General features: G+C 45.2%; 1 protein-coding gene across 4 annotated transcripts in view; it reads left to right on the top strand.

Moving 5' to 3' along the window:
• Positions 1 to 21,615, top strand: part of KCNT1 (potassium sodium-activated channel subfamily T member 1) — a 206,966-nt gene that overhangs the window by 21,383 nt on the left and 163,968 nt on the right. For all 4 annotated transcript variants that reach the window (XM_065572204.1, XM_005299467.4, XM_005299468.4 and 1 more), the window contains exon 2: positions 6,258 to 6,428. In XM_065572204.1, coding sequence (XP_065428276.1) covers positions 6,258 to 6,428 — 171 coding nt within the window. The remainder of the gene's footprint in view (positions 1 to 6,257; positions 6,429 to 21,615) is intronic.

Raw genomic sequence — 21,615 nt, 5'->3', positions numbered from 1 at the left:
CCATCTCGAAAGGCCATAGCTGTGAGGGGTGATGGGAGGCCAGCCAAAGGGAACCAGAGCCTGGGAAGGATGCCCTACCTCAGGGTTCAGCCTAGTATTTCCTTCTGAAAAGACTAAGGTGGAAGACGGCCTTCTGCCCTGCAAATGAACCCTTCCACGGCCACGTGATTGACAGAGGGGTGGGTGGGTGTCTTGGGCTTCTAACAGAAGTTGATGCAGCTGCTGTGTCCTAAAGCCAGGTCTGGCCATTTTGAGAGAGACCCCTGAGATCATATCTCTGCTCGCCCTCCTAACGTGAAAGAGATGCTCTCTGCATGAGGAAAGGAGATAGCCAAGTGCGGGCAAACAGCCGAGTGAGCTGTTCTGTGCTGTCAGTGGGCTGGGGCCTGCAGAGACCGCTCACAGCTGGTGAAAGGCAGTCCAAAGAGAATATTCTCCTGTCGTTTGAGGGGAATCTGGACACGTTGCCCTGAAGAGTCAGTGGCTGCTGGGACAAGGGTCCTGGAACGACACAAGAAGGGGCAGTTTGTGAATGGGGGTGTGAACCCCTTACATCCCACCCCACTAGGCAGACGTCTGATGAATGTACCCTATTACGCCTAGCAGGTAGCTCCTAGCATAGCCGCTTTGCCAGCCAAACCAGCAAATTCAGCTAACAGCGCTTTGTGCTGCAGACACAGATGTGGCTGTCATCAGCAGGGATGGAGGCCAAGCCGTCTGGCTCCAAACTGGGACACCTTTACTGCTCCACCATCAGTCACGAGTGACTAGCCTTGTCTCTCTGTAGGCTACAGCCAGCCATTAGAGAGTGACAACAGACACCCCGCAACGGGCCATGGCTTTACAGTGTGCACAGTGGAATGAAGCCAAAGACAGCCGTCCTGCTTTTGCCAAGGAGAACTGGGTTGGAGTAATGAGATCAGGTGTTGGGAGCTCACTTTCTGTCAGATGCACACAGACTTCTTGGACTGAAGCTGGTAGAGGGGAGAGGGAGTAGGGCCTCTCTCCCTTGGCTAGAGGATGGTACGTGCTGTCCCAGTGAGATAAGGCTGGTTAAGCCTCAGTGCTGGGCATTGGTTTCCCACACAACACTGGTATTGTTCCTCTACGTTCCCAAAATAAACAGGATCATAGCAGAGGTTATTTAGGTAGCTGCCTTAGACTCAAATCCAGAGTGTTATTAGAAGGAAGCAACATCCTTTGTTCTGTTTGTCCTCTGGCTCTTGTGCAGGGGGACAGTCCTGTGAGGTGCTCAGAGCTTTCTGCTCCCACTTTAAATCTTGTCAGGTGGACCCAGAAGTGCATTTATTTAACAGCCGTGAGGAGAGGGCACTTGGCACTTTGCAGGATCCCCAGGCCCTAAATTGCTGTTGAGGATTTAGGAGCATGTCCTAACAATGGGCATGACCCTGAGAGGTGCTGAGCAACCTGCAACGTTCATGGACATCAGTGGAGTTGGAGATGGTCAGCCCCTTTTAGGAGGTGGGTCTGCTTATTGTGTCGATAAAATAGGAATTCCCAGACTGGATCAGAGCAGTACCCCATATAGTGTGGTGTTCTCTCTCTGATGATGGCTGGTACCTGATGCTTAAAGGTAAGTGCAAGAAGCCCTGTAATAAACAATGATGGCATCTATCAAGAGAGGAAGTTCCTTCCTGACCTTAGGCAGCTTGTGATTGGTTTATGCCCTGGAGCATGAGTGCACATCACTCTGCATGTGGTTCACAGCATGCAAAAGATTGACTGAGATGGAGTCAAGGATTCCTTGTTCCTGTTTCACTACCTTTGCCTTCATCCTTTGTTACCAGTCAGTGCAACATCTCGATCAAAAAACGTCCCTGTGCCCCCAAAAGAATCAATGCCTTTTAAAATGCATTTTAAACAACTGTCTGAGCCCTGAGAAGTTTTCCTATAAACAAAATTGGACTATTGGGGCCTGACAAGCTCAGTGCTACTTTGACAGCGCTTTAAGGGTTCCCATTGGCACCACAGATGCATCAGATGAACACGCTGTGGGCCAGAATCTCCTGGACTCAGCTCCAAGGAAGTTATTGGAGTCCTGCAGGGTATGCACATGGTCCTTGGTATGTATTTCCAGTCCCTGATGACGGTGCCGTCAGCAGCCTAGCTGCTGTGTGTGCCCTGTGTTCAAATACAGCAAGAGAAGAGCAGGATTTCTGTCAGCCCACACGTGAGAAATTTTATTGAAGAAAACCAAGGCTGATGCAGCAGTCAGCTTCCTCGTAAATCAGACTCCAAAAGATCATCCTTGTTTACAAATACAGGAAAATGACTGACTGTCTAGCTCCAGATCTACAATAAAACAGATTAATTTCTCTCTGATCACATTAGCTTCAGTCCAGCCATCTCCCTGCTCCCAAGACCTCAAGCTGCACTCTGTCCCCAGTCTTTGTGTGAGGTTATCACTGCTGGGGAGTAAACAGACTGTGAGTCGGAGCAAAATTACAATGTCTTATTAATAGATGTTGTTATAACTCCTTACACTGCATGCAGCATAAATTCTAACTTGCACAGGATTCTGGAAGCAAGGATTGAAATTAAACCACAATAAATCATGTCAAGTTGTTTTCCACGGCTGTTTGACTACTAGGCAATAAATGGGCTTGGCTACGGCACTTTGATTTTACACTTCACTAGAACTTGGAACATGATTTGACTATTTTGTGACATCCCAACATTGTGGAATTCCCAACATTCTGGAGAGACCGGCGTTATAAATTCCTTATACTTAGGAATGTTATGCAAGGGACCTTAACAGGGTTATCCTTGGGTCTAGAAAGCTCTTCTATTGTGTTAGTAGCATTCTCTCCAATGGTGAGATGCACACAGCTTGCCTGAGGGCGATCTGGATGCACAGAGGCTTGTTGGGGGGTTCTTGGTGCAGTGGTAATGGGACTCTGCAGGGGGTCCAGGTGAAGGTGGTTGGGTCTGGGTGTGGGGGATAGAGCTCGGCAGGGGGTCTGGGTATGGGAGAGTGGGGGTCCAGAATCTGGGGGAGTGGGGTTCAGTGGGATGGGGATCCAGGTGTAGGGGGGCTTGTCGGTGTGGTCCAGGTGCAGGGGGAATGGGGCTCAGCTGGGGGGGCAGGTTCTGAGTGCTGGGGAGAGGCTTGACGGGAGGGTCTGGGTATGAGGGGGTCTGGACGTATGGGGGTTGGGTGGATGGGGGAGCGTCTCCCTGTACAGGGATCCCTCCCCCTGCAACTGAGGAGTGATGGGTGCAGAAAGCAGGGTGTGTGTGTGTGTGTGTGTGTGTGTGGAGTTTGCAGAGCTTCCTGCACCTGGGGGAGGAATCTCGGGGTGGGTCTGACCCGGCCCCAGATGCTGTGTAGTGGAAGAGGAAGTCTCATCCTCCCAGCTGGGACTAGCAACTGAGCCTGGCGCAGGGTTGGAGCCACCAGTTGGGTCTTCCCCAGTCCTGCCCCCCTTCCTCTCAGTGATTTACCTCTCTGCTGGCTGCCCTGGGCACCCAAAACATACTGCTGGGGAGGGTCGCATGACCGCTCTTGTGGCTTCCCTTTGCTTCCTTGTCAGAAAGTCAGTTTTCCGCGGGAAAGCAAAGAAATATGCGGGGGAGAAATTCTGCACATGCGCAGTGGTGCAGAACTCCCCCAGGAGTAAATTCTGCACCAGCTCAGAGCTGCAACCACTTGCACACATAAATAACTTTACACATGTGAGTAATTCCCTGAGTTCATATATTCCAGTTGAACTCAATGGGAGTACACATGTGCAAGTATTTGCAGGATTGGGGCTTTTATTTGCCCATTGGAAATTAATTAGCGGAATGCTCCCTTTCTGTATGGCACTGTGTATGGTCCTTAACAGTTTCTATGCCCTCTAGGGAAGGGAATGGCATCTTCCCTTAACAGATTTCACCCTTTGAGAGAGGAAATGCCCTGCAGGTGGAATTGTAATCTTCCACGACTGAAGAGAGAGCTTTGACTCCTCTATTTTTATGTGTACACTATCCTATGTAGAGAAGAAAAATTCAATAACCAAGTATTTCCCTTAGCATCCATTCTGTGGGTGAAATACTGGCCCCACTGAAGTCAATGGGAGTTTTGCTATTGGTCTCACTGGGGCCAGGATTTCACCCTCTAATTATTAAATATAGATGGGATGTGGCCCAATAAAAGCAACTCACGGAACACCAGAGCTAAACTCTTCTTGCAGGAAAGCCTCAGCTTAGGGCTTTGCCAATAAATTATCATTAGATCTCTCCTTACAGTGTGAGATCAAAGAAGTTGGAACAACGGCTGCTCTGACACCAGGGTAAACCCAGAGGGACTCCTTGATTTCAGTGGAATTTGGCTCAACTTCTCACTTGAACCTATTTCAATATACAAGGCCAAATTCTGAATTGATTTATACCCCTATATTTCCTTGCTGAGGCCCAAGGGAGTGCAAATCAGTGCAGACTTTGGCTTTCATTGTGTGTGTGGCAGGTAAAACGAGTCGGATAGCCCTTGATTACAGAGGTATAGAATGAAGGGATAGGACTGACTGGTAAATGCAGTGAGTAAGATGCCAGTTGAAAATGCTGAGGATTGAGTTCAGTTAGCTTCTTGGGCTGCATTCAGCAGAAATGTTGTATGCCACTTGCTCCTCTCCACCCTCAAGAACTGCAGCACTTAGTAGTTCTATAACTTGGTCACCTGGCAAGTTATCTTAGAGGATTCTGAGTTAAGACTGGTGTAAAACAAAATTGTGAGAGGGTATGAAGGACCTTGGAATGCTTTTCTGCAGTCATCCCAGCTGTCTTGTTGCAGATGCCAGTTTGGAACCATGCTCTGAGGTTCTGTTGTTGTTTTCCTATATGTTACAGACTAACACGGCTACCACTCTGAATCAGCAAAAAGAACGAGGAGTACTTGTGTTAGTCTCTAAGGTGCCACAAGGACTCCTCGTTCTTTTTGTATTCCTATATGTCATGCATGTTATGGTCTAAGGACCTGATTCAAAGTCAGTGGGAGTTTCTCTATTAACTTCTGTGGATGTTGGATCAGGCCCTTATAAACCTAAGTAACAATGCTGGTGTCCTTCAGCCTTTGTCATTTTTGAGCCCTAAAATTGAATGTTGGATGAGAGGGATAGGAATAAACTTCCTGCAAAGCCATTGCAACTTCTCCCTCCATCAAGTTCCAAGGCTCTCCTGTTCCTCCAGGCCTCCATAAAGAGCCTGTGAAACTTGAGTTACTCTGATGCTGGCATAGAGTGACTTCCTCAGGAGAGCTGATTTAAAAGGACAATGTCCCATAGCTTAGACATGCTTTATATGTGGAGAGATGTGATATAATAGATATGATTTTTTAAAATCTGGGAACAATTTTTGCTTGGTTTAACCATTCTTGTAGTGTCTGCAACTCAAACTCTTTAAGAGGCATGTGATGCAATCAGTAGCTCACTGCTGAAGGGGAACAGTTTAATTCCCCTCATTTTATCCCCAAAGTTTGTTTAAAAAATACCCTGGTTTATTTTTCTCTCTCCACCTTTTGGAGGTGGGGGAAAGAGAGCGCGTGTAGAAGACAGAGCTCATGCACACACTATTTCTGTGCACACCGACCCAGATCCACCCCCCGTGTGTCGCTCGCTGCAGCACATTCCTTCCGAATACTATTTTACTGCCCATTAAATAGAACCAGAACTTTTGATCAGTTAACTGGCTTCCAAACAAGCGCAGGGCAACCCCCCCTGTTCTCCTAGGCAGCGGGCTGCCAGAACTGGGGGGACACGTCCTATTCGCCAGGGCATGTGGCAGCCGGCCAGGGGACTGGTAGTTGGGTGCTGGTTTGCTCGAGTGATTGAAGGGCCAGCATCGCCAGCGGGGAAAGTGCACCCACGTCCCCCACGCTGCAGCGATGGCTCCCCCCGGCTCCCCTTCCCTAGGAGCGCGCTGCCCGGCATTTGCCGGCGGTCTTTGCTGGGCTTTCCCCCCCCCCTGCTGCCCTGCCCGTGCCGGGGGAGGAGATGGGGGGCGGGCGTAGCCACACAGACCTGAGCAGCAGCCGCCACTTTCCTCTCCCTCCCGCCATTTCCGTGCCGAGCCTGCGCCCCCAGGTCCCCCCCCAAATCCGATCCCACATCGCTGCTGCCCCGGCTCCTCCCGGGGCTTCTGAGCCAGGCGGGCTCCAGGGGCCGGGGAGGCGAGGGTCCCTGCGGGGCTGGTCTGGGGCCAGCCGGGCGGGCAGGGCAGAGGCTCCAGCCCGGCTCCATCTGTCCCCTTCTCTCCGGCAGGCTCTCGTCGCCGGGCGGCTGCGGGGGCTGCGGCGGCAGCAGAAGCGGGGTCATCCTGGACATCGCCTCCCTGAAGATGAACGAGCTGGAGTCCGAGGTGCTGCCCCTGCCGCCCCGCTACCGGTTCCGAGACCTGCTGCTGGGGGACCAGGCCTTCCAGAACGACGACAGGTAGGGGGGGTTCCGGGGGTGGCAGCCCCCAGGGCGCGGGGGGCAGGGGGTGTCAGCCCCGGGGGCGCGGGGCGGGGAGGCGGGGGCTGGCACAGAGGGTATGGGGTGGCCAGGGCATGTTAACCCCCAGGGGCTGGGGCGAGCAGGGCTGGTTCCAAGAGGGAGTAGGACTGGGGTGTTGCTGGCCATAGGGTAGAGAGGGGCGGGGGGCAGAGGGAGCATTGCCAAAGGTCATTGGGCTAGGGGGTGCTGGGGGAGAGGGTGCTGGTCCAAAGGGCATGTCCGGGGGTGGGGTGGGGGGGAGGAGATGCTGGCTGCCCTCAGGCGGCTCTCCTAGGTGCTGCCCCCCCCCCCCCCCCATTGCTGCGCCCAGGGAGCTCTCCAGGGTGCTGACGGCGCGTTCCCATCACTTAAGAGCAGCGCGGCAGAGCGGCTGGAGGCGAAGGGGGGTGAGCTGGGCAGTAGAGTGTGTGTGTGTGTGGGGGGGGGGGGAGAATTGCTCTTTTCATTGACCCACTGAGAGTGGGATTCTGTGGGGGACCTAAATGGAGACGCGCGAAGGTTCCGGGAGCTCCCTTAGGTGCTCACTGTGGGTGGAGATCCCCCGGTGTATGGATTTGGAGGCCATGGTTGGGTTGAAGAGTTTGTATTTATTTAAGATTACAGTGCTGGCTGCACTGAACTCCGAGGCTCTGTCTGCAGCGATGATGCTAATTTGAACTGAGCGATTGCAAAGGACTGCTGGAGATGTTGCAAAATTGTTTGCTTCTTGGATTGGCTTGGGATATGGCCTTTTGGATTTTATTTGAAAGTTTCCTTTCCCTCCCCACTCGCAGTGATTGATTAACAGGTCTGCAACGCTAAATGAAAACGAAGAAAAGACATAAGGTGTAAGGGATCTCCTTAAGGATATCAGCGAAAACAAATTAATAAGGAATTGCCTTGCAGTGAAACGTATTTATGGAATAAGAATCAAGAAGCTATAATGCCAGGGGGTAAACTGCAATATTGTAGGTTGTTTCCCACAAATTAGTTGAATGCCTAAACAGATAGCCCTGTCATGGTGAAGCAAATCTTACATCGCTGGCTCTTGAATAGTTATGTATAACTCGGTGTACCTTTTTAAAGGCAGCCAGACAGTCATGTCACAATGCCGCTAGAAATACCTGAAGTACTTAAGAAGTGAAACTATCGGACAGCAAAAGTAACTTATTAATGTCTGAAGTTGGGAATTAAAATCTCTTTTGAACAGTGTTTAAGCTTTCTTTCAAACCTGTAGATTAAATATATAAAGCTATAATTTGGAGGTCAAAAAGGGAAAGGGAGTGTGCCTGTGTGTAATAGATATAATTCACAAATGATATGTTAAATAACCAATTAAAACAATATCCATCAAGTAATAGCTACATAAGAAGAACTGGTAATTCTCAGGAATGAATGCTTGATTTACAATGTTTCGAAACTCAAAGCCCCTTAAAAGTCACTACTTAAAACTGATGTAGATGTATCGTGTCCAGTAAGATGACTTTATTCAGGGAAAATGGGAATTTGATTGGAAATAGACTGTCACACAATAAAATAGCCGAATTTCAAAAATATGACAGTGATTTTTATAAGAATGAACACTACCGTTCTACTGTTTTCCATCTTTAAATCATAGTAATGGATGTGAAATACCTTAATTTTTGAGTCTCTGCAGATTTTGTGTTTATTCTTTATTCTCATTTGGCACTGGTCATTAGTCTCTGCTTTAGTCTGGATACAGATGTCTCAGATTCAGAAGTTATCTTGAGTTTTAGTATGAAGCTGCCAGCTTGAGAGTGATGTTTCTGTATTAACTTGGCAAACCTATTAGCTTTGTTTCCAAGATGTTTTTAATTCACTTGCTTTTGGTGCTGTTCTATCCAGTTGTTTGGCTTTCTACCTCAACCTGGAAGTACTGAAAACTCTACACTGTATTTGGAAATGTTTAACTTCTTTGATAGTGCCCAGTCCTGCCATCCTTGCTCATGTCAATAATCCATGCTCACATACCAAGGATCAAGTCAATGCTCTTATTGACGTCTGCAGCAGCAGTTAGGCCATTGCAAAACACTTTTGAAAATTCTGCTCTCCTGTACCACGTACAGTTCAAGGGATTGATGACCATAGTATCTTAGAACTGAATCAAGCTCTCTAGAGTAATTTTGACTAGTAAATTAATAGATTCATAGATTCTAGGACTGGAAGGGACCTCGAGAGGTCATCGAGTCCAGTCCCCTGCCCTCATGGCAGGACCAAATACTGTCTAGACCATCCCTGATAGACATTTATCTAACCTACTCTTAAATATCTCCAGAGATGGAGATTCCACAACCTCCCTAGGCAATTTATTCCAGTGTTTAACCACCCTGACAGTTAGGAACTTTTTCTTAATGTCCAACCTGGACCTCCCTTGCTGCAGTTTAAACCCATTGCTTCTTGTTCTATCCTTAGAGGCTAAGATGAACAAGTTTTCTCCCTCCTCCTTATGACACCCTTTTAGATACCTGAAAACTGCTATCATGTCCCCTCTCAGTCTTCTCTTTTCCAAACTAAACAAACCCAATTCTTTCAGCCTTCCTTCATAGGTCATGTTCTCAAGACCTTTAATCATTCTTGTTGCTCTTCTCTGGACCCTGTCCAATTTCTCCACATCTTTCTTGAAATGCGGTGCCCAGAACGGGACACAATACTCCAGTTGAGGCCTAACCAGTGCAGAGTAGAGCGGAAGAATGACTTCTCGTGTCTTGCTCACAATACACCTGTTAATACATTAGCCTATTTCAAACCAGGTTTAATGTTTAGCTGAGTTAGACTAGCAGAGCAAAGTGGGAAAATATGTTTGGCATTCCTATACTTACTCATAAATACCAGGCAGTTCAAATATATGCTTTGAAATGCTTTGATATAATTTTGACAGGAATGTGGTGTTTTATATCTGATGAAAAGTCCCTATGAGAACAGCCTATGGCACTGTGAACAATTTAAATAATGATGTATGCAGACCACATTCCTGGTCTTAGAGTTGGAGTGTGAATAGCAAACTCCCAATGGCATAAACTATCTGATTTATTTAAAAGAGCAAAGTAAAAGGATTAGCGTTGTAAGTATCAGCCTGTGGAGCAGCATCAACTTGAAAGGGCTGTGAATATCCTGCCTTAGAAAGGAAGCCAGCAATTACCTTTCTGTCATATTAGAAAGCATTTCTGTTGGTGGGAGAATTATTAAACCATCTTCACCGCAGAGGATGTTGGGGAGACACCTACACTGGATTTAGGTAAGAAAGATGAAGTTGAGGTACCAGAAGAGAAGGTCTCAGAGCAAATAACTAAGTAGCTAAATTAAAGAGCAGTAGGAGCAGAGATTGCATCCAAAAATTCTGCAGAAACTTTGGAATGAAATGACTGATCTGATAACAAATATACGCAAACTCTCATTGAAATCAACTACGGGATTGGAGGGTAGCAAATGTTGTACCTATTTTTAAAAAGAGAAGTGGGGGTGAAGCTGCAAACTCTACACAATAAGCCTTCAAACAGGTAAACTGGTTGAAACTGTAATTGCAAAATAGAATTTTAATATGCCTTGATAGAGGATGGGGAGAAATCAAGCAGAAGATAAATAAGAAGAAACATTATAGAAGTAGAGAAAATAATGAATGATACAGAACTGAGTGCTCCTATATATCCTTTCTCCTCCTGCACAAGGCAAGGGGATACTCAATGAAAAGCAACAAATTTAAAATGGAAAAAAGGAAATGCTTTTTCCCACGACTCATAATTAATCTGTGGAACTCATTGCCACAGGGTATCATTGTGGCCTAAAGATTAGTGGGATTCAAAAGCAGGGCTAGACATTTATATATATAATTAGGACAGCCACAATTGCATAACATAGGATTAAATTTCATTTAGAAGGGATACAATCCCCTTGCTTCTGGGTACAAGCCAACTGCTAACAGGCATAGGTAAGAAATTTCCTCTTTGGGTAGGTTGATCTATGAAGGCCGTTCCACTGACATTAACAGGTTTTGGGTCAGGCCCTAATTGCCCACTTGCACCTTGTTCTGAGGGATTTGATGTTGGCTACTGTCAGAGACAGGTTACTGGAGTAAACAGACCCCTGGTCCTATCTGGCATGGCAAGTCCTCTGTTTTATGACTCAATGATACTTTGTTGCCATGCAGGCATTCAAAGCAATCAGAATATAATAAAGCTGTGCAATAAAACAAATGTTATTAAGCTTATTTATATTTGAGCCAATGCCCAAAAGACAAAACCTGAAAGGAGTCGAAGTGAAATCAGGAGGGAGATGCTCATTGCTTATGTTTTGCTACCTTTTAACTAACTTGGCAACCTGGTAAAGTTCTGACTTCGCTTTACTTGGAACTCTCTGTTAGATGATATTACAAGCATGTGTATGTAGGAGCTTGGCCAGTTGGGGGGCTGGAGGAGAGGAGCAGGGACTGAGCGTAACAATCCATTGTTGATGTAAGATAGGAATTTATAACAAAAGTTTCTGGTTCTAAAGTGAAATTGATATTTACTGATTAAAGGCAGCTGAGACAGCACATCTGTGGAACTAATAAATATAGATACAATATATGCCACAAGAGCTTCCCTTTGTATCTTTGTACTCTTGACTATACCATTGTTTGGCCTCCAACACCCCACTCTTTGTCAGTTTTACACTGGGCAGAGCTGACAGCTGGGGGAATGGGTAAAAGAAAAAAAATGAGAACTGTGTCTGGAAAGCAGGTTCATAAGGATCACGTTCTTTGCCCAAGTTAAATAGCCAGCAGATATTTCCAGAAAATCAATGCAGAGAGCCACAAGGCCCATTTTATAGTAGCAAGAAGTAATGGATGTCAGTTTGATTAAATGTATTTTTCTGAATCTAATTATCAACCAAGAATCCTTTTGGTACATGCAAGGATTTTTATAACAGCTCATGTGTGGAAGGTATGCAGTGCCATCTATATAAAGATTTCAGCATCCTCTGTTTTGAATCTAAGATTCTCCTGCTGCATAACCAAGAAATAGCAGTGGTCAGAAGGATTTAACAACAGGCAAACTTTTCTTATTTGTTCCTCCAGGTTGATGGGTCTGTGATGCATTTTCTTCCTCCTTTCTCGGTATTATCCACTTTCCAGCTTTTCAATTTGTCACTAAATGCTACGTCTAAATCATGGGCCAGATTATGTTTATAGATTCCTTTATCTGGCTACAGGGACACACTATCACTAAAAGATCTGCCTCTTGCACTTTGCAGTTTTGGAAGTTATCCCTAACAAGGAAATGATTTTCTTCTTGAATGCATCATTCAGTGTAATGCTGTACAGTACTGCACAATTCCTTATCCTTCCACCAATTGCTCTGAATCCTCACTCATTTTCTCTGTAGCTAAAGCTATCCTGTATATACGTGATTGTCAGTAGGCACACTGGCAAATTTCTAAGACTTATTTAGAGAATATGAATGCTTCTTTGAAAATACAGAAATGTATCCTGAAGTTAATGACATTTATTTCGGTGATGATAGGTACAGAACGGTGCTTACAAAGCTACATTTTAACAATACTTCAGACTATGCAGCCTCTTCCTCATTGGTTAATGTCCTTTTTGTATTAAAATAGGCAGGATGCTCTTTGGGTGAAGGCCCTGGACTGTGACTCAGGAGATCTAGGTACAATTCCCAGCTCTTCCTCCTCCTGCGTGACCTTTGGGGCAATTCACTTCACCTCTGTCTGCCTCAGTCCCCACCTGTAAAGTGAGACTCATATTCCCTCTCTCCCACCTCTTGTCTAGATGATGAATTCTTCAGGGGAGAGCCCGTCTCTTATAACGTACGGTGCCTAGCACAGTGGGCCCTCAGTCTCATTTGAGACCCCTAAATCCTGTTCTTATACCAATACAAAAAATACAAATTACAGAATTAATAGTACAAGCATATTTTCTTGAACTTCAGATATAGTTCAAATCACATTGTGCTGTCTACCTCTTATGGAAAAATACCAACATAGAATGGAGAGATCACACAGCGTGAGATTAAAATTACACTACTCCCACTAGGCCAAAAATTATCTGCTATCTAGTCACTGGTCAAATACTTTCAACAGCTGTCATATAATGAAACATAAATAAGTTGAGAGCATTGCTTGTATCTATCACTGCACTTACGACTGAAGTTTGAATTCCAGCTGTTTCTGAATGATGCCTTTCATCAAACATACCAGGCAGCACATTTTAGAAGTTGGAACTGTAGGAGGCCACCTGGCAGACTAGCCTCCCCAAAGAGAGGAAAATGAAAGGGAAGAATGAAGGGCAACTGTGCATTGAGACACCATTGCTTTGAATAATGTCCAGGTTTGTATTTCCCAGGGAAAACCAGTAGCTTGGAAAAAAGCTAATAGAAGCAATTTAAATACCTGGAAAGGAAAATTTAGAACATTTATTAATAACTGAGATGATATTGTCCTAAATCCTTACATTGTTGAGAAGGTTCTTAGGCTGACAGTAATCTAGCAAGGGACTAATACTGACATAAGAATTAAGCAAGTCTGATTAGTAATAATAAGCTGCCTGATATTTCCAGTTTAAGTGAAGTGGTGTATGGCTTATATTTCTTAATATTTCCAAAGTCTTGTGAACAAGCTTCTGATACATCCGGTAGCAAAATAGAATAATAGAATATCAGGGCTGGAAGAGACCTCAGGAGGTCATCTAGTCCAATCCCCTGCTCAAAGCAGGATCAACACCAACTAAATCATCCCAGCCAGGGCTTTGTCAAGCTGGGCCTTAAAAACCTCTAAGGATGGAGATTCCACCACCTCCCTAGGTAACGCCATTCCAGTGCTTCATCACCCTCCTAGTGAAATAGTGTTTCCTAATAGCCAACCTAGACCTCCCCCACTGCAACTTGAGACCATTGCTTCTTGTTCTGTCATCTGCCACCACTGAGAACAGACGAGCTCCATCCTCTTTGGAACCCCCTTCAGGTAGTTGAAGGCTGCTATCAAATCCCTCCTCACTCTTCTCTTCTGCAGACTAAATAACCCCAGTTCCCTCAACCTCGCCTCTTAAGTCATGTGCCCCAACCCTCTAATAATTTTTGTTGCATTCCGCTGAACTCTCTCCAATTTGTCCACATCCCTTCTGTAGTCGCGGGACCAAAAATGGACACAATACTCGAGGTGTGGCATCACCAGTGCCGAATAGAGGGGAATAATCACTTCCCTTGATCTGCTGGCAATGCTCCTACTAATACAGCCCAATATGCCGTTGGCCTTCTTGGCAGCAACAAGCCACAAAGCAGTTAGTTAGTCAAACTGTAACTTTAATTTTAGCATCCTTTCAAAGATGCAAAAGGAAATCCTGATGGTATTGTAAGAAGACTTTATTGGATGAGTTTTGGATGGCTGCATTATGTTCTCTTCATGTGACTGGATATAGCATTCTTTGTACCACCAACACAGGCAAAATCAAACTGTGTTATGAGTGCATCTATGTTGCAACTGGATTCCTCAGTATTGCTGTAACTGTATTGCAAATGGCAGCCAAGCAGTCAGGGAACTTCCAAAAATACACCCATTGCCTATCTTGCTATAGGTAATACCAAGTGCGTACATTAATTTGCTGTACCTAACAAAGAGTACAAGGTACAGCGCTATCGTTTGTGGAGGGACTGGGGAGAAGGTGATTCGGCAGCTTTATTGACCTGACACACTGTGTCTCAGAAATAAAAGTTAAGACACATTTTTAGAAAAATCTCACTGTACGTTTTGTGGTATGACTAGAATATTAGGGCAGGTTGGTGGATCAGATAGCACACAGGCCAGGGATTTGGGAATCTTGGGCTCCCAGCTCTGATGTTAACCTGCGTCATGACAAATCACTTGCCCTGTATGTGCCTACCCTTTGTCTATCTATTTAGATTGGAGCTGGGACTCTTTCTGACTCTGTCTGGCACAATGGAGCCTCCTCTTACTTGGGGCCTGCAGGTGCTACTAAAATACAAGTAATTAATAATAATTGAGAGCTTAGGATGGGGTCCGGGAAGGCCAGTAATGTTGCCTTTGAATCAAATAGACGCCCCTCCATATTTCTATCTTGCACAGTGCTACGTTCATATGGTAAACTTTTTACTATTGAGTTTTCTTTTACCCTTCTCTGTGTGTCCATATTAGAGATGCACATTTAACTTAATATCTGTGTTCCCATTCAGTTCTGCCTCAATTTCAGTCTTCAAAGCTGCCTTTCCCCGGTGGGGCTCAGTCTCCCAGAATTACCAGTCCTCTCTTCTATATCCTATTCCCAATTGTGATGTTTTCTATTGCTCATATTATTCTCCGTGCTTTGATATCAGGGCTCCCACCTTTTGCCAGCTCCTTCGCAAACTCCGGCAATGTGGTTCTTAACTGCGCCTCATTTAACATGATAATCTTGCACCCCTCACCTCTGAGAGAAGTGCATGGTGGTGACAAGGGATAATTGTGCTGCTACCCTGAGTAAATACAAAGCTATTAGTACATTTAATATGGGCTATGGGTTATTCTTTCTAATGGAGTCATGAGTCATTTCAAGATCTCATACTGGGCACAGAATATATGACTGCCACTGCAGTCTATGTGTTGTGTACACACACATACTAAATGAGGCTAAAATTGCTCAATAAGTCATTGTGATTCTCTCCTAAGCAGGTGTATAACAGTTTGGGACAGCGTCATAAAAAGGAGATTTTTGTTTTGTTTGTAGATTTTTAACGAATCTAAGGCATTCCTAATTGCTATTTACTTTATGAATTGTTGTGAAGAGTTCAGGTGGTAATTACTGACTTGAAGTGTTAATTGAAAATGCCATTTCAAAACCACTTTAATTGATATTTTCTACATACATACTGCATATGCCAGATTTTTCGTAGATTAGGAACCCAGTTGTTATTTGTAGGAATATTAGTAAAATTTATTAAGCTAATGGATGAAGAATAGAAGTGCCATTTGCTCATAATTATATATAAAATGTTTACAAACAAGATACCATTATTCTTTTCATGAATATTTTTCGCACTTTTGTTACTAGCAAGGGCCAGATACTGAGAATAAGTACAACATAGAGTCCAGTGGAGTGAGTGGATGTTGTCCTTTGAGAGATACTGTATATACATCATATACCATGCAGAAAAGGAAGAATATTGATTTTCAGTTGGTTAGTATGATCTAACCTAACTGGCTCAAATTTCCCTCGTTCCATGGTGTATTTTCTCTGTACGTCTAGCATTATTTTAGTTTTTATAATTTATGTGAAATTTGTTTTTTTCCCCAATGAAAATCTAATGTTGCATATCAGTGGGAGCATGTCTCAAGTGGTCTAGATGTAGAAACCTGGAAGACAGAAGGCTAGCTCCTCAGCTGGGGTAAATTGGCGTAGCTCTGTTGAATTTATATCAGATGAGGATCTGGTCTCGCCCATAGATCTGATAGGTTGAAGGGCTGAAGGAAAAGAATACAGTCCTAGAAGTAAAGTGATAAAGATCAGATATAGACAAAGGGCACTTATGATGCTAGAAGTACTAAGGAGGCAGATGGCAACCTTGTGAAGTAACATTGCTATTATATGTAATTTCTAACGGTTATCGTATGTCTTATTTCAGTAAAAACTAATCTATGTAGCATGAACAAAATTGGGATTTTTATTGTCCTTGGTTTTTATATAACATACAAAGAATATTTTAATTGGAGAGTTTAGTGTCGCAAAGTGTCCTCCAGCTATCACCGTGCATATAGAAACTATTGGAATGAAAACTGACAGCAAAGAAATCTTGTAGACAGATGCTCTACTCTCCAAGGTCAAACGTAGCATAGTAGTTAAATAATGCCAGACTTCCTCGATTGATTTAGGCATGTGATTACAGTCCATTGAGAGTATAATCAATGATTCCAGCTGTGCACACTCCTGTTAAAGATGTGACTTTCTTCTTGGGGCTTGTCAGAGCTGATGCAGTCTGAATGACAGCAGTTTAACTTGCTTACAAAGAATAGGGGATGGTGGCACATTTTGTCCTCGAGGCATGAAACGTTGCCACGCAAGCTACCCCATAAAACGAAGCTTAAATGGTTGCACATAAGGTCACTGCACAGATCTATAATGGCCAGGTGTGATAGGGTTCTCTTGTGCCATAAAAGAATCCCGGGCACAAGGCCACATCCACAAAGAGTGTCAAGGACATGCCTTGGCGTTTGCCCTTTCAGCCACGTGTGAAATCCTGGCTCCATTGAAGTCAATGAGAGTTTTGCTATTACATTCCAGGACGCCAGTGTTCTTGTAGAGCTATGCTACTGGTGGTACACAAGGCAATTTGGTGGCAGTCACTCTAACGTAGACTTTTCTCTTACTAACTGGGAATAGTCCAAGGTGTAACCCCGTTTCCTCCCCCCATTTCACTCTAACTCGTAGGTCTAGCCTGCCCCCAGCTTGTTCTCAGGAAAAGTAATTGGTTGCAGCTCTGAAAAGGATGGCATTTACTCCCCCACCTACTGAGCTGTTCAGATCTGCTGGCTGGTGTGTTGGGAGTGAAAACCAAGGCCCTGGTCCCTCCCTACCCACCTGTTCAGGGGAGGTGAGTAGCTCTTATGCAGCACCTGAACTTCCACCTCACTCCCACCTAGACTGAAGATGTGGGGAGCCCTACTGCAGTCATGCAGGGTGTGTGCGCGCATGGGTCTGATTCTTCCTTACTCCTCTGGGCAGCCATGTTGGGATGAGAGACAAAGAGTTCTTATTAATTTAAATTTGATTAGTAGCAGCTACAATAAATTATCTGGCAGCTTTAGAACGCTGGACTGGGGTGTAACTTTCTGATTTGCTTGGTAGAGATCTAGCAAACATTATCAAACACTTTCACAATAAATTAAAGTAACACACTTTGTATTTTATAATGTCTGTAGACACATTAGAGAATTAATCCTCACAGTATATCTGTGTGTTGGGTCATTATCTCCGCTTTAGAGACAGGGGAAACTGAGGCACAGAGTGGGTAGTGACCTACCTAAGGTTGAAAAGTGATTCACTGGCAGGACTAGGATTAAACTCCAGAGTTCTTGGGTTTTGGTCCTGTGCATGGTTTCTCCAAGATTGTTTTGCCTCTCTTGTGCTATGCCTTGGTCTAGAACGCTGATTTGGAAGGGTTTTCCTTTGAAGGAGTTTCTTAGCTGGTTACAGTCCCTCCATAACATGATTCCTTTCTTTTCTTGAGAGCATTAGTTGTAATTTTGTCATAGCATTCAACACACGGCCTATGTTCTAACTCAGTTCCCTGGAGAATGAGAAGCACACTTTAACTACAGAGGCGGGACAGAACAGAGGGGCAGCCATCTCACCTAATCAATTCCCTGCCACCATACAGGCCTCGGGCATTGCTGCACTTCGGTCTCGCCCGTTCTCTGCCTGTAGCACACAACTGTTTAGTTTCCCAAGGACTGAAATGCTTTGGTCTAACTAAAGTCACTGGGCTCAGTATAGGGGTATCTGGGTGAAATTTAATGGCCTGTGTAATATAGAAGGTCAGACTAGATGATCGAATGGTCTCTTCTGGCCTTGAAACACCAGCTTCCCCTTGTCCTGTCCCCGCAACCTGACTCCACACACTCCTGGAAAAATGACAGGGGAATACCCTGCACCTGAGCCTGTGGTCTCTGTTTGGAGGCTGTCAGTCCCGCTGCTCTGAATGGTGGTGGTTTCAGTGGCAGAGACACCTGTCTGCTAAGCCTGGGACGGCAAACATGGCTCATAGGAAATGAAGTCCTGTGTATTGATCTGAGGGGGAGACTGAGCTTTACCTGCTGATTTTGTCTCAATTAATGCTGGGGATCCTAATGTAAAAGGCTCAGTAGCCATTTGCCAAGCTCCTGTGTGATCCAGTCCCCCAGAATAAGCTTTTATTTAAAACCAGGGCCCAGCTCAATGCCTGTCATGTGTTGGCCAAAAAATGGAGACCCACTGAAGATCCGGGGGGTGGTAGTTATTGAAATGCCTTCGCATCTGATGACTGCTCTTTGGCCGGTGTGAGATGAGCTGGTTTTAGCCTCATTCTGAGGAAGAGAGCTGTCTCTTGCACAATAACCGTCCCCTATGGCATCCTTGTCAGCAGTCTTAGGGGAAACTAAAAAGAATGATGGAGATACAGATAAGTGGCTTTCCTAAGATCACACTGGACATCTGTGGCAGAAGAGGGGATTGAACCCACATTTGTGCAGTTCCGGGCTAGTGCACTACCCATTGAGCCATCTTTCGGCTCCTTGATTAAGTGCCTGTACTGTTAACTGTAGAGATGATTCCTTAAGGTTGGATTTGAGGCATGTTTGTGGGACTGCATGAGGGAAGCTTATATAGCTGCTGCTCCATGCCGACGTGCTTAGTAAATGGGGGCTTCGGTCCCCAGTACTTTGAGCGAAACATGTGTCATGAGCACAAAATTAATAACAAATATGATCATCCCTAGGTGTGATTTGTACATTATGTAGTGACATAGAATCATATCCTAGAATCTTAGGACTGTAAGGGACTTTGAGAGGTCGTCTAGTCCAGTCCCCTGCACTCATGGCATAAATACATAACATACATAAATCTGAGATAGAAAAGGTGTTTGACATGGTCAGATGGGCTAAGACAAAAAAAGCAAGTGGATGAATACAGAATAACAATGTGAAGGACTCATTCAAAGTAACATAGGAGTAAAGCCTTAGAGATGTCAAGGATGTACAGGAACACTCTGTTAGCAGTTCGGAATCTGAAAGATTTCTTTTCTGGTACTTGGATAATCTTGTATCTCAACGTTTTAAATGAGGCCAGCTGCCACATCAGGCCAAGCCATGCTATGCAGAAGTTACCTTAGAGAGTTCTCCAGCATTTGAGAGAATTATTCTCTGCTCTAAATACCGACTCACACCAATAGTTGTGGAGTCCAGTAGAGGAGAGAAACAGTGCGGTAAACGTGAAGATAAATAAATCCTGGAGAATGTCAGACTTAGATGTCATAAAACCCCCTCCTCCATGCAAGAAATGGAGTGGTGCTTAGAAGGGGAGTTATCTGGGGGGGAAGGCTCATAGCATGTGTGCTACTGGGCAAAGGTAACTAGAGTCCATCAAATCAGCTTTCCAGAATAGCTGCAATGCCCACCAAACCGTATGGAAATACCTTCCAGCGTTTTAGGGTGAAATCCTTCATGACGTCAGTGGCAGACCTCTTGTGGACTTCAATGAGGCCAGAATGGCACCCTTAGCTGGTAAGTGGAACTGGTTGAAATGTATTTTAAAAACATTTTGATAAGATCGAAACGTTCTGGTTTTCCATGTCTGATTTTTTGTTTTGAAATTTATTTTATATTATAAAAAATTACAACAATTAAACAGTTGAAATCGAAATTAAACATTTCAATTCACCCCAAGCAAATATTTTTTTTTTTCAAAAATTTCATTTCATGGGAAATTTCAAAATTCATCTTTTTTGCTCTGATTCAGAAATGAAAACAAATTTTAAAATTGCAGAATTTCCCACAAAATGGAAATTCTGCTTCCCACCCAGCTCTCCTGGTCAGTCACTTTCATTAAAGTGAGTGAGCTTTGTTTTTCTTTTGATCACCTTTTCTGGAAGCGGTTACTGGTCAAGCTGCTCCCTGACTGACAGACAGAATGGAAGTCTAGGAACTGGTGTCTTGAGAGCACCTCCTGCTTCTAAGACTGGAGAGGAACTCCATTTACAGACCAGAGACTTATCAGGATTAGGGTATTTTCTAAAGCAATTGCGTCATGCTTGATTCTGCCTGTTGCCCAGAGTGTTTGACTTCAGCTTATGTACTGAAATATTAGGAGCTATGTTTTCCTCCTGTGCAACAATATTTTACGGCCATCATCCTTGCCATCAGAGAGTGGTTGTTATACATAACATTGCACACACGTATGTACATGTGTGTTTCAGACAATAATTGTCTCACTCTTGTAGGTTAATCACCTCTTGTGATTGGGAGGGATGGATATCTGGTCTCTCCCAGGCTCCCCGTGCCAAATGTTTTTCTAGTGTTTGTCCATCTGTTTTTGCGGTACCCCCTAGTCTGCTAGGTGTGCCAAGCTTGGATTGTACAGTGTCAAGCCCAGGGGGGCCACAGTCCTGGTAGGTGCCTGTAACAGTGTACAGCAGGGGTAGGCAACCTATGGCACACGTGCCGAAGGCGGCACACGAGCTGATTTTCAGTGGCACTCACACTGCCCGGGTCCTGGCCACCGGTCCGGGGGGGGGGGCTCTGCATTTTAATTTAATTTTAAATAAAGCTTCTTAAACATTTTAAAAACCTTATTTACTTTACATACAACAATAGTTTAGTTATATATTATAGACTTATAGAAAGAGCCCTTCTAAAAACGGTAAAATGTATTACTGGTTCGTGAAACCTTAAATTAGAGTGAATAAATGAAGACTCGGCACCCCACTTCTGAAAGGTTGCCGACCCCTGGTGTACAGGAAGGGAACAGGTGACCCTGTATTCTGATCACTCAGATGTTAATTAGTTCCCCAGAGAAAACTGGTGGTTAACTGGTAATTAGACAATCAGGCTGGCTGGGATAAGGAGCTAATTAGCCCATCAGCCCAAGGCTGAGAAAGAGGCAAGAAGGAAGTGCCAAGGGCAGGGGCGGCTCCAGGCACCAGCACAGCAAGCGTATGCCTGGGGCGGCAAGCCGTGGGGTTTGGCCTCTCGGTCGCTGTGAGGGCGGCAGTGAGGGCGCCTTCGGCGGCATGCCTGTAGGAGGTCTGTTGGTCCCGTGGATTCGGCGGCAATTCGGTGGTGGGGATGCCGAAGGCGCAGCACCGGCGGACCTCCCGCAGGCATGCTGCCAAATTGGCGTGACCAGTGGACCGCCCGCAGGCACGCTGCTGAAAGCCACCTGACTGCTGTGCTTGGGGCGGCAAAAAACATAGAGCTGCCCCTGGCCAAGGGGAGAGAGAGAGGACCAGGGCTAGTTACATGGAGGCCTCAGGGGAGGGAGACCTCTGTCCCCACCAGTCCTGGGGACAGAGCTGTTTGTGCTGTAAATAGAGTGCTGTGGAAATGGTGGGTTCGATGAAGACACAACCGCTGGCGTCTGTGCGGTTTCTGTGGGGAAGAAGGCGGGAGAGGA

Source organism: Chrysemys picta, chromosome 18 (assembly GCF_011386835.1).
Source record: "Chrysemys picta bellii isolate R12L10 chromosome 18, ASM1138683v2, whole genome shotgun sequence".
NCBI classification, from domain to species: domain Eukaryota; kingdom Metazoa; phylum Chordata; order Testudines; family Emydidae; genus Chrysemys; species Chrysemys picta.
Note: the sequence above shows the minus strand (reverse complement) of the source record. Positions and strands in the feature narration are given on the sequence as shown.